General features: G+C 42.3%; 1 protein-coding gene across 1 annotated transcript in view; it reads right to left on the reverse strand.

The window, feature by feature from the left end:
- wdr75 (WD repeat domain 75) overlaps positions 1 to 13,894 on the reverse strand; it is a 144,703-nt gene that overhangs the window by 23,140 nt on the left and 107,669 nt on the right. The window contains exons 17-18 of the mRNA XM_084309515.1: positions 9,855 to 10,024; positions 5,703 to 5,762 (exon numbers count right to left, since the gene is read on the reverse strand). Coding sequence (XP_084165641.1) covers positions 5,703 to 5,762; positions 9,855 to 10,024 — 230 coding nt within the window. The remainder of the gene's footprint in view (positions 1 to 5,702; positions 5,763 to 9,854; positions 10,025 to 13,894) is intronic.

Raw genomic sequence — 13,894 nt, forward strand, 5'->3', positions numbered from 1 at the left:
TCTATAATACAATAAATAAAAAAAAAGATTTAATAAAAGATAAAAAAATTTACAAAAAACGAACGTTCGAACGTTTGTTTGATAAACCCTGGCGAACGTTTGGAACCCTAAAAACAGGGTTCGGGGACAGCCTTAGTGGCTGTGAGTGTGTGTGTGCTGATCAGGAAATAAGATAATCGATTTTTCAGCCCGCTTCTCTAGCGTGCATAAGTACACATATACTATCGAAAATCTAGCGTTTATTTGAAAACGAAATAGGCAGAAAAATAACAACGTGTTTTGTGTATTCCAGTAAAGCGCGATTCCTGCATAATATTTTTTTCCCCCTGGAAGTTTAAAAAAACAAGCGTTTTTCAAAATGGTATAAAACGGAAATGTAACGATTAAAAAACAATTTTTTCGACAATGTTGACGGCAAACAAGTCATTGATAAGCGACGGGCGTATTAGACACATAGGCATAATTTAAGATATAGTTTATGCGTTCGCAAATGTGCTCACCCTCACATTGACTACAGCGCTGGCACTCAAGCGCTATTTCTGGCGCCCCTTGCTGGCACTCAAAGTGTTAAGCATGGCGCCCAAACACGTATATATACGTGGTTGGCCGGGAATGTGTTAAAGGGGTTATGCACTGCTATTCCTAGCACTATTTGGGCAACTTTACACAATTCCTGTTAGTCTATTGAAGACATTTGTAATTTTTTTTTCAAAAAAATTCATTGTTTTATATTTCTAATCAAGTACTCGAAACCATAATTTTTCAGCCTCGAGAAATCAGGCTGTTATGGCCCCGCCCATAAGCACTTTGAGTGACAGTCAGACCACAGGCTGCACTGGTGGAGGGAGGGAGGGGGGGGAAGAGAGAGAGAGTTCAGTTCAGTTCAGAGTTTTTATTTGCCACATGGAATAATACAATCATAGTTTCTTCATTAAAAAATCATAAATAGTCATTCCATGGACAAAAGGAGCAGGAAGAAGAATAAATCTTATAGTTATATAGTTACCTGCCCCTTATTCCTAAACTAACATGTATTTTCTTAATGGTCGGCGTATAACCATATATTTGCACAAATAATCATTTATACCATGAGAGAGAGAGAGAGAGAGAGAGAGAGAGAGAGAGAGAGAGAGAGAGAGAGAGAGAGAAGCCCCTCCCTCTCTCTTCCTTTTTTTCTTTCTATCACTCTCCCGTTCGGAGGTGTGTGTGTTTCGCACGGACCTCCGTGCAGCAGGTCCCCCCCCCCCCAAGTGCCCCCTCTCTCTCCCTCCCTCCCTCTCTCTTCTTTTTTTTCTTTCTATCACTCTCCCGTTCGGAGGTGTGTGTGTTTCGCGCGGACCTCCGTGTGGCAGGTCCCCCCCCCCCCCCCCAAGTGCCCCCTCTCTCTCCCTCCCTCCCTCTCTCTTCTTTTTTTTCTTTCTATCACTCTCCCGTTCGGAGGTGTGTGCGTTTCGCGCGGACCTCCGTGTGGCAGGTCCCCCCCCCCCCCCCCCCCCCCCCCCCCCCCAAGTGCCCCCTCTCTCTCCTTCCCTCCCTCTCTCTTCTTTTTTTTCTTTCTATCACTCTCCCGTTCGGAGGTGTGTGTGTCGCGCGGACCCCCCCCCCCCCCCCAAGTGCCCCCTCTCTCTCCCTCTCTCTCTGCTCCCTCTCGGCTCTCTCTTCCTCTCGCCCCGCAGCTTCACTCGCTGTCTAGTCTAGGTAGAATGGGGGCGGGCATCTATCCACAGCGCCCTGTGACGTGCACCAGGTCGTCAAATCAACATGACCTGATTTACTAGAGGCAAAGAGGGGATGGGCTGTAGCTGAGGAATTCGCCAATATAGTATTTAGGCCCAAAAACACATTGATACGAACTCCTATTACTATAATACAATGCTAGAGACTGAAAAATGACATTTATAATGCATGGCACCTTTAACCTCTTAACACTTTGAGTGCCACAGACGTGTTATGTCATCATTTCATGCCCCCCGTTGAGTGCCACCGACGCGAATTGTCTTTGATTTTTTTATTAGCGATCTGAATTCATATTTCATCAACCGAGTCTCCCGTTGGTACAGCAGCCCCTCTAGGAGCTCCGATGGGAAAATACCGCCCCCTATCGTCTATCCCTGTGTAACTGCAGGCCATTCGATTATACTGGTGGATCTGTGGAGGGGGAGCCTCCTCGCTCCACTATGCTGGTGAGGGATCTGATGAACATGGAAGTGATCGCGAGATGGAAAGCAGCCTGGAATATACATTTACAGCAGCCAATCAATCAATAAACGCGATCGATATTTGGAATGGCAATCAGGAATTGGAATAATCTTTTTGGAGAACATCTGATCTAAGGTAAGGAGTCTATGTTACCAATTTTAGGATTATCAGAGCTGTATTCACTGAGATAACAGCGTGTCCCGTATGTGTATATGTGTGTGTGTGTGTGTGTGTGCTGTTGAGGAAATGAGAATCGATTTCTCAGCTCGCTTCTATAGCGTGCATAAGTACACATACTATCGATAATCTAGCGTTTATTTGAAAACGATTCATAAATAGGCCGACAAATGACAACGTGTCTAGCGTATTCGAGAATATTCCAATAAATGCCGTTTATGACGGAATCTTTCTATTTTCCGAAATTTTTTGAGAAAACGATAGCTTTTCGAAATGCTATAAAAAGGATATGAACCGATTAAAAAAACTATCCGTTTCGACAATGTTGACTGCAAACAAGTCATTGATAAGCGACGGGCAGATTAGACACATAGCCATAATTTAAAACATAGATTATGCGTTTTTAACGCCATCATTAAAGTGGATGATGGCACTCAAGGACATTAATCAACGTTATGGCTGGCACTGAAAGTGTTAAGCCCGGAGCCCTATTTTCTGAAAATCCGCCTAAAATACATACCTAAGTAAATGGAATATTACTCCGCTTCTACAAGGTCCATTTGCATATTCTTGGTATCTAGGGACATATATGGACCTCAGTGAATGTATTCCCAGTGTCAGAAATATTGTGTCTATTACTAGGCTTGATAAAATTGTGATGAAACAGAATATTATGATTTTTCTTTGCATCTTTGACGGTGAATAACACCATGCAAAAAATCGAAGGAAATTAATAAAGGGAAGATGATTAAACAGAAGGTTTTGTAGATACAGTACTGAATTCTCCCAACCAGACCAATTTGAAATATTATTATAGAATATAGAATAGCAGGCTTATAAATTATCTTACGATAGCCAATTCGCACATTTATGGATTGTGCCAAATCTTATATTTCAAATGCCCGAGTTCAATTTGGATTTAGCATCACCAGGCGTGCATAAGAACAGATAATGAAATCTACTGTATGTACAGTAGCTTTTTTTTAACAGGGTGCAACCATTTTGAAACAAATTTCAAATCTAATTGTTGCTACATGCTAAAAATAGGGAAGAGAAACTAACTGCGCTTCAATATATGTCAATAATGTTAAGTGTTGTGGTTTATTATCCCGAATAATAAGAGATATAAAAAAAATGCATACAGAAGTAATTTGCTTGAAACCCCAGAGGCTTTTGGGAAGTGTCGTTCGGAAAAATCCCAATGCTCATCGAAAGCTCTCTGTGTCCAGCAAAAAAAATGGCAGCAAAAAAAATACAATTCCCAAAGTTCAAATTTTCCAAAATGGTAGACTTTCGCAAACTAAACAAGACCAAAAACGAAAACTATATTATCATCTATCTATCTAGGTCGTCCTCGGACGGGCCCTCCATCGGTGCTTCCAGTCATCCCGATCCTCCATGCATCGCCGGTGCTTTCTGTTCCCGCATCTCTCCTGAGTACGTCCACGTAGGTTAATGTGGGACGTCCTCGTGATCGATGCCCGTGTGTTGGTTCCCACAGCACAAGTTTGCTGGTTGGCATCTCATGGTGTCTCTGGCAGTGACCTGCCAGCCTCATTCTCCTGACTGCCACTTTATCACTCACCTTTAGCACCCCCCCATACAAGTTTGCATTAGTGACATGCTCATCCCTGTTGATGTTGAGCACCACACGCATCATTCTGGTGTAGCACCCATCCAAGGACTTCTGCAGGGTGGGCTTCAAGGTCCAGGATTCACTGCCATACAAAAGGACAGACTCAACTGTTGCATGAAAGAAGTTGAGCTTGATTTGACGGGGGAGGTTGGATTTCCACACACTGGTCATGCCGTTCAGAGCCCTCCAGGCAAGCGCCTTCCTCACTTTAAGGTCTTGCTCGGACGAGTTGACCCACGAGCCCAGGTACTTGAAATCACTGACTTCCTTTAGAGCAGAGCCTCCTGTTGTCCTTAGAGGTGGATGATCAATACGTTAGTTTACCAATAGGTTAAAGTGTTACCTATTGGTAAACTAACGTATTGATGATAATATACATTATAACTGCTGTTGTGACATGGTTATGATGTTTATACTTGAATACGTTTGACCAAAAAAGATATACTTTTGTCAAACAGTCTGGAGAGATTGATTTATGACGTGATGTCATTTTGGGACCAGTACCGGTCTCGCCGGGCTTAACATTTTCAGAGCCGGCCGTGTTTTCCTTTTTACCCCCTTTGAATGCCCAGCAACCACTTCAATGTTAACGTTAATATCGCCTAATCTATGTTTTAAATTATGGCTATGTGTCTAATCTGCCCATCGCATTATCAATGACCCATTTCCAGTCAACATTGTCGAAGCGGATTGTTTTTTTATCGGTTCATTTCCGTTTTATAGCATTTTGAAAAGCCCTCGTTTTCAAGAAGAAAAAAAAAGAATCCCTGATAAACGCTGATGTACTGTAATATTCTAGAACGTTGTCATTGTTCGGCCTATTTATGAATCGTTTTGAAATAAACGCTAGATTATCGATAGTATATGTGTACGTATGCACGCTGGTGCCGCAAGCTGTAAATCGATTCTCTTATTTCCTGATCACTCGCACAGTCAAAACAGCCATATCACATATAGGGGGAAAGCTTATATATCCGTGATATCTGATTATCCTAAGACTGGTAAAATAGATTCCTTACCTGAGATCAGATGGTATCCAAATGGATTATTCCAATTCCTGATCGACCATTCCAAAAATCGATCCTTTTATTGATCCCACGCGTATACTGTAAAACAGCGTATACACGCTGTGCTGAGGGTCCAGCATGAAGCTGATCGGCCCCGGTTACATGCATGAGAAGTAAAATGTGGAGTCCAGGTTTTTTTCCCCCCATGCATTTTCATTGAGTCCAATCCAAAAAGGTGAATTACCATCTGGGAGACGATAGGGGACACTTTTTTCCACATCTGAGCGCCTGGTGTGGCTGATTTACCAACGGTAGACTCGGTTGATGAAATATGAATTCAGATTGCTAATAAAAAATTAAAATAAACGAGAAAAAACGAATATTCTCGTTATGGGAATTCAACCCGCAGGGGGTAAACCCGAGAAAACTCGGGTTGGGCATTCAAAGTGTTAAGAGCTTAAGTAAAAGAAATGCATATATCATTTTAGGATTGATATATATTTAACAGTATAGTAAAAATCCATACCTTTTATGGATCCATGACGGTATACCTTTTATATACGGAAGACCTCCCAGCGCCATGTTGTCATGAGCCTGGGTCCCTGAAGGAGAGACTTAACGGGCTGAGGAAGTTATTAGAATCCCAAGGGGTTCAGTGATTCTGGAGCCAGACAAGATCTTACCTGTCTGCTAGAGGCCAGGAACCGGTCCTCTTCTGTCTTGGTGCAGAAGGTCATCAGATCCTGATATGGAGAGAACAGTCAATCAGCAGTATTCAGTATGTGGTCCTTTTTAAAATGCACCCTCATCAAACAAACATACTGACAGAATAGACTGGACATTTACAACCACGTCAATGTTCTGAGCTGTGGTCAAACGCAGAACGGGACATAATCCAACCCTGGGGGCATTCTCCCAATCACGCCAGCCAGCAGGGTTGCCTGGGTGAGGAAAGCGGGTGTTCCACGACGGCGAGAGAGTCTAAGCGGACGGGTCTTTGGAGAGCGCCTCGCTTCTCGGGTCATGTTCACCTCAGACCTGCATGACATGTCCGTCTCTCATGATCAGCAACTGGCAGGAAGCACTATCGTCGCTGTAGGGCAGGCCATCTGGAGCGACTTACATGTATAAGTAGGTGGCAAGACAAGAGTGAGATAGAGTGGGAGCAATGGGGTTGTAACTGAGGGGTACAATTCCCTGACTGTATTGATAAGTATGGTATCATTAAACCACTACCGCTTTATGTACTTTAATTACTGGCCATACAGTACACGATATATGAATATGATGAACACTTCCCACAATGAAATCGGTTCCAAACAAAGGTATAATCAAGTATTTAATGGAGCAAAAGGTACATAGGATACTTTACATTATTCTTTGAATGCACTTGTAAGGCAAAGGAATATGCGTAGGCAAATCAATATTGAATGTCCATTCTCTGGTTACGCAGGAGGTAATTATACAACCTGAATCTTAGGGAATTATATCTATGGTACACTAGTAATATAGCGGGAGATACTGGAAGGGGTCCCCCTGGTTGTAAGCCAGCAGGGTAGAAGATCTGTCGGTAGTAGAACGTCTGGTCAACGATGACTAAGGAGACTTCAGGTACAGAAGCCGGTGCAATAGCCTCTTGATCCACAGACGAATACAGCTTGGTTCTCTTGTAGACTGTAGCTCCACAGTGAAGAAAGCTAGTCGGCCTCAGGCTCTCTGAGGCGCCGACTCGACTTGACTCCTCGCGGGGTAAATCCAACACGTGCAGGCGTCGGCGATTATCCGCTCCATAAATCACAGGACCAAAGCAAATATATTCCAGCCGCAAAGGGCTATGTAGTCGTCGGGTAGATTAATCCAGTGTACATGTCCATACGGTTCTCGTCTAGGTCTCCTCGGGTGAAAGCGCCATGTGGTCAGCCCAGCCTGGATAAGAACTCTAGCTAATACGAGGAAGCGTTGGAGATGCTGGTCACTGTAGAACTTTAACCGCACGATACACTATACACAAATAGACTATTAATGACTTAATAGAAATATGTCGCACTCAACGGTATAGCGCCAAACTCTGACAATTCAGTTATTAATTCGCACGCGGTCTCAATGCTCTATTCTGGGGCCAAACAGGCCATACTTCACCGCACGTTGTATCGTGGGTGAGGCTTCAACTTATCGGTAACTTACTAAGGCTAAGAAGGCAAGAGGGTAAGGGGCTTCTATATTCACCTGCGCCGTATTTATACGCACAGTGAACAAACTAGTTCCAATCTCATTTCTGTCGCGTATCCCTGGGCAAGGCCGGGCATGTCCAGACACGTCTTGACGGTGACTTTGAACCTGGCTCCGGAGGCCGGTCCCTGGCGCCGGTGGACCGCTGTCCAATAGGAGAATGGAATATTATGGTCTGGGCTAAAGGGATATTCTGTGTATATGTACAAGGAATATACAAGGGATATCAAACGATATACAAATACTATGCAATATATATCAATAAATAAATATATATATTCGGTTTAATCTGATCCTTTGTAACAGGGTAGAAAGGTAAAGCCTTAAGGGATATTTAACTTAAGTAGAACTAGGGATGCACGACCCAATATTGATATTGGATCCGATATGACTAAAATAGCTGGATCGGGTATTAAAAATGTAAAAATAAATCAATATTTTTTGAATATATAGTTATAATAAATAAAATAAATAAAAATTCAGTACATTTATATCTATTAGGGGTGGGAATCGCCAGAGACCTCACGATACGATACTATCGATACGCTGAGTATTGCGATATTAATATTGCGATATATATATATATTTTTTTTTTATAATTTTATTCATTACCTTTTTTCAACTGCAAAGTAAAACTTTGTCAACATGTTTTATCTAATAAAATAAAGTTCAGTCTGTTCATCTCACTTCAATCATTTTTATTGCAGAACATGGTATTTTCTCAAGCAGACAGATGTAAACACTGTAATCTGTGTTGCATGTACCTGACAAACTGAACTGTTTGTATTACAGTCATATTCCAATTTAACTGAATGCACATGTTTGTGTGTGGACTACTGTACTATTACAGGTATTGAAATGAACAATGCAACTTCCTTATACAAAAAAAAAAATTTAAAAAAATGTATGAATAATTAAATATCGATACAGTATTGCCACGCATACTACTACGTATCGATTTCCCCCCCCACCCCTAATATCTATGTGTTAATTTGTTACATTTTGTTTCACTAAGTTAGTAAAGTAATGTTTTAAGTCAAGCCTGATGTTGCCTTGCACAAAATAATGATCCCAGTCTCTTCCACACAGTGAGGCATACATACAAACAATGGGTATCGGATCGGTACTCAGTATCGGCCGATACCCAAAGCCCAGATATCGGTATCGGGACTGAAAAAGTCAGATCGGTGCATCCCTAAGTAGCCCTAAACAACTCCCTAAAACATTCCATGCAAGGCAAAGATGCAAACCCTTATTTTCCAAAGGTAATACATCTGTAAACAGTTTAAATGCAAAAACGCATACCTTTGAGTTTTATTGAAATCAGGGCAGTACATTGTTTATACTTCAGAAGTATGATATTTAGACTAGGTCCGCAAAATGAATAGAAGTGAATGAGAAGCCCGACACCTGGGAGAAATGGTGGTCGCTAGCTTACTTGTAGATGCACTTACATAAAAGTAAGACTGCTGATTTTTGACAAGTTGTACTAAAGTGAAATATCCCTTTAACTCAGTGCTTCTCAAACTTTTTCTGTCAGGCCCCCCTTTGGCGGACCAAAATATTTTGGGCCCCCCCCCCCCTCCCCAACAAAATAGTCATGAAATGGGCCATGTTTAAATTTATTGAAATAACACCAATATCGTGACCTTTCAAATTGGCCCTATATTTTGTTTTCAGAGCTGTCATGGATGAAAAGCCAGCTTCACACAGATACTGTATGTGGTGCTGAATGGTATCAACACCTTAACTGCTGCATCATGAGATACTTGGTACTCAGCACCACACTCTGAAACTAGCTCTCTAGGTGGTATCAGATGAGATTTCAAGAGTTTGGATGGAGATGTGTCAGGAAGCTTTGTCTCAATGTTGTCTGTAAAGGTTTTTTTTATCCAGAGTAACTTGGTGATCCTTTTCTGTGTTTTATTAAATAATGATTTTCAGATTTTGAGAAATGGTATTTTCATGGAGAACAGTGCAGCTACAACAGATAGCACTTTAGTGATAATTTTCTGTAATCAAAAAACAACAAAAAAGAAAATGTTTTTTTTTTTTAAATAAATCTCAAGGCCCCCCCTGTCATGCCTCTGCGCCCCCCCTGGGGGCCGCGCCCCCCACTTTGAGAAACACTGCTTTAACTCATTCAGCGCCGGAGCTTAATCCGCGAGATGGCGCTAGAACGCCACCGCTTAAATCAATGGGGGGACTGCGAGATTTGCGAGTGCTTAAAATATATCTTAAATTATAGCTATGGGTCTAATACACCAGTCGATTATCAGTGAGTTGCTTCCAGTCAACATGTACAAAACGGATTGTTTATGCATCGGTACATTTCCGTTTTGAATACAAGTATAGTTTGTGATTTCTAGTAATCCCAGGAAAAGACGCGATAATAGCCCTTTAGTGGAATACACAAAACAGGTTGTCATTTTTCGCCTGATTATCGAATCTTCCTGAAATCAACGCTAGATCATCATTATTATCCTTCCTCGTGCAAGCATGCAATGTGGTTTAGACCGGCGGTCTAAATTTAAATATTTTATATATATAAAAAAAGAAAAACATTCAGAAAACCATCTGTGCACCAGGTTCTGGCGTCAGCTTACCATATACTGCGTAAGGAAGTAGAGCTGGGAGCGGTTGAGCCACTGACAACTCTCCTCACAGCTCTCCAGCATCTCATCGCGAGGGTAGAAGATGGCACGCAGCACCCGGCCCGAGCACACGGCCTTGTGGGAGGAGACCGGCCGAGGCTCACTGGGCTTAAACACAAACACTGGGGACAGAGAAGGAAGCAACAGCACTATCAGCACCACATTGTTTCCTGAAGGTTCTGAAGTCTAACGTTGGTGTAATCTCCAAGACACATCCATCCTCCCAACATGCCATACACTTAACTTAACGTAACGTAGCACTTAGAAAAAAAAGAAATCGGACGCGACGCATGTCAGATTACATAGTTGCAGAGACATGTGATTTCTCCCCCACTCACACTAGTGCCACAAAGTCAAATATGAACATGCACTTGCCAAAAAAGTTGCATATGTGACCATTGTACTGCCCTGAATTAAGATCCTGAATAGTCTAGTGCAGTGGTTCCCAAACCTTTTCTGACCAAGGTATCCTTGAAGCCATTAACAATACACCATCATTTTGTTTGCGTCATATTTACAACTGATAAATGAGTCATACTAGGGGTGGACGGTATAAACGGTATACGGTATAAACTAGGGATGCCCCGATCACGTTTTTTGCCACCGATACCGATCACCGATCGTCGTGAGCCATATCGGCCGATACCGATCCGATACCGATCGTTTTTGATTAAAAAGAAATTAAAAATTATTTTATATAAAAAGTTTTTTTTTTTTTTTTTTTTATAAAATATATATATTATATAATTAGACTTGTACTTGTATTATCTGCGAGACATCGCCACCACGCAACAAGTCAAAATGCTCGCTATCTGCAAACAGCTCCACTGTGTGTGTACTCTAGTAGCCCTAGCTCCAAAAAGGATTCTCCGGCGCTGCAGCGGGACCCTATTGCCTTGGTAACGTTATGCTTTGGTCATTTCACATTCAGCAAGCCCTCAGCTCGAATACGCATTCAATCAATGTTATAAGACATTGATATCAGGAGCTATCTGTAGCTACTGCTAGCCGGCTAGATGACGTTAAGACAACTATTTAGTTCAATCGGACATTTCGTTTTGAACCGTGAACTAACGTCAGCTAACGCAAGCTAACGCAAGCTAACGGAGATATCAACATGGGCTACTAGACTTCCTGGGGCATTTGTTGATATCCGGAGCTATCAGTAGCTAGCCGGCTAAATACCGTTAGACAATGCCTACTAAAAGTGAATAGTTGACTGGGTAATTTTGTTTAAACAGTAACGATAGCTAGGTAGCTAACGTTAGCTCAGGTCGAATGCACTATCTAGACTCAGCAGAGGAGGTCCGCCTCCTCTGTGTTTACAAACTCTACACGGGTACGGGCGGGGCTAGGGAGGAGGAGCAGTTTGCAGGTCCTGTGCGTCTGAGACAAGCGAGTGAGATATCCACTTGATCAGTTTCCGCGATCGGCGAATATGACAAATTATCGGAATTCCCCGATCGCATATTTATACTGATTATCGGCCGATAACGATCGGTGGCCGATCGATCGGGACATCCCTAGTATAAACGGTATGAATTTGCTCTACGGTATGGATTTTGACTATACCGTGTAACCGGTAGGGCAGCTCTAAAATAGCAATGACGTCATGTAACCACAGCGCGACTATTTCAATCGCATTTGCCCCTAAAAATAGATCGAATTAGTCATAGATAATAGATATGTGCAAACTGGAAAAAGTTATTTAGGAGGCTTCGCGCAGTGGGCGCACTGGGCGTGTCAACACGCAATTGTCATTTCATAATAAACACATAACACCGCGGCGCACAGCAAGTTTCAATTTCAGTTCCTGGCATTTTTAACCAGTGGAGAAAGGTAAGAGATCTTACCTATTGTTTTTCTTATATGAATTATTCTACGTTAATAAAACATACCTGGTGATCAACTACAGTTAGCTGTAAACATTATGATATGTGTGTAGTGTTATGATAACGATGGGAGGACGGCTGCTGCAGCAGTGGATTTGCGAAATAGCATGCAGCTGCAGAGCCGCAGAGCCAGTGGCTCTTTCAGGTCTGGTCACAGGCCCGCTCAACAGCGCCCCCCCACCAAACGGCTCTCTCGTTATCTTTAAATAAAAATCGAAACTGTTACTAACTGTAATACAAACAGTTCAGTTTGTCAGGTACATGCAACACAGATTACAGTGTTTACATCTGTCTGCTTGAGAAAATACCATGTTCTGCATCTGCAATTAAAATGATTGAAGTGAGATGAACAGTTATTTTTAAATGTGTGATCTAAAGATAAAAAAAAAAAAAGTCAAGATAGACTGCGCTCACAAATTATAACACTGGGTGCTGAAATCCCGTCGAGTATAATAGAAAAAGAAAGCAATACGCTTGGACCAGCACTCACAGATTTTGGTATATTTAATGGCAGCCTGAAACAAACATGTTTCGGAACAATTATGTTCCTTCCTCAGTGTTGATGGCTAGTACAGATGGCTGCATTTAAATCGTATTGCTAAATTGACATTACTATGGCCCATTCAACATCGATTATCTATTGTTCAGGATGTAGGAACGTTACTTTTTCATTCATATATTCATACGAAAATACCGTCTAGAATATAAATATGTTTATCGTTTTCTGCAGTAATTCCTAGAACGTGAGCTATAGGCCTAAACGCATATATAGATTATCAACTGCCGTTTGTTGGCGATACACGCTATATTAAAAATGTCAACTGTACATGATCCTAAACGTTATGACTTATCATGCGTGGATGAACGGGGGGGGGGGGCGTTTATAATTCCGTGATAGTCAGTAAATGCTTTATGTAGTATGGCTGATATATTGATCAGAGCAGTTTGCATTGACAATAATAAACAAACAGGCTGAAAGTAACGTCAGCGTCCTCTTACCGTTCGCTGATGAGACTGGAGGAAAAAGATCCAACTTATTTGACGGCGATCTCCTAAATCCATTTCCGGTTTGTATAATCATAATAAACGCCCAAATCGTATCGATTATTGCGTTATGGCAGCGATCGCTACACACAGACGTGTGTCTACAGTCCCACAACAATATGCGAGTGCCGGACGCATTTGCCAGATGCACCGGAGATCTCCAGAGATCCACTTCCGGTTGCAACTCGCCGATCATCCACCAGGCGGCAGTATTGAAGCGTTGCAGAGTTGTGCAGGCTCCCACTGCATCAGACCAGGCTCCGTGAGGGAATTATGAATAACATGGCGAAAAAATGAAATATGATCTCAATAACGCCGTACGCCATGGAATGGCAGAATTTGCATGAACTTGAAACACGTCGTAAGCAGTTTCCATCGGTGGATGTGTTAACACATTCTCTGCCACCACTTTGATCATCCTAAACCATTCTCTGCCAGTAATGTAAGTCTATGGAGATGTTCACCTTCTTTGCAGGGCTATAACTTTTTAAATTGTATTGCTAAATTGACATTACTATGGCCCATTCAACATCGATTAGCTATCGTTCAGGATGTAGGAACGTTTTACTTTTTCATTCAAACATTCATACGAAAATACCGTCTAGAGTATAAATATGTTTTTATCGTTTTCTGCAGTATTTCCTAGAACGTGAGATATAGACATAAATGCATATATTAGATTATCAAATGCCGTTTGATACGATCAACGTTATATAAAAAAATTCAACTGTACATGGTCCTATGCGGTAGATTGCGTTCGTCACCAACGCCGGAGAAGCTGGATTCGCCTGTTCGAATCCAGCTCCCGGCGTTGCTATCAGCTTGGCTGGCCGCTCACACTAATACAATTGGCAGTATTAGAGGGTGGGAAAGCTGAAGGGTGGGTCCTGGGCTTTGTGGACAGCGACCCCTACAGTTCGGTCGGGGCGCCTGCTCAGCAAGGGTAGGATCTAGGGAGAGATAGTGCGGCCTCCCACACACTACACTCTCCCCGGTGAGAATCTGCGTGGCCAGGCTGGCCTGCCGGCAGGCTGCACATGCGTCGGAGGAAAGCAT

Source organism: Notolepis coatsorum (assembly GCF_963971535.1).
Source record: "Notolepis coatsorum genome assembly, chromosome: 3".
Lineage (NCBI taxonomy): Eukaryota > Metazoa > Chordata > Actinopteri > Aulopiformes > Paralepididae > Notolepis > Notolepis coatsorum.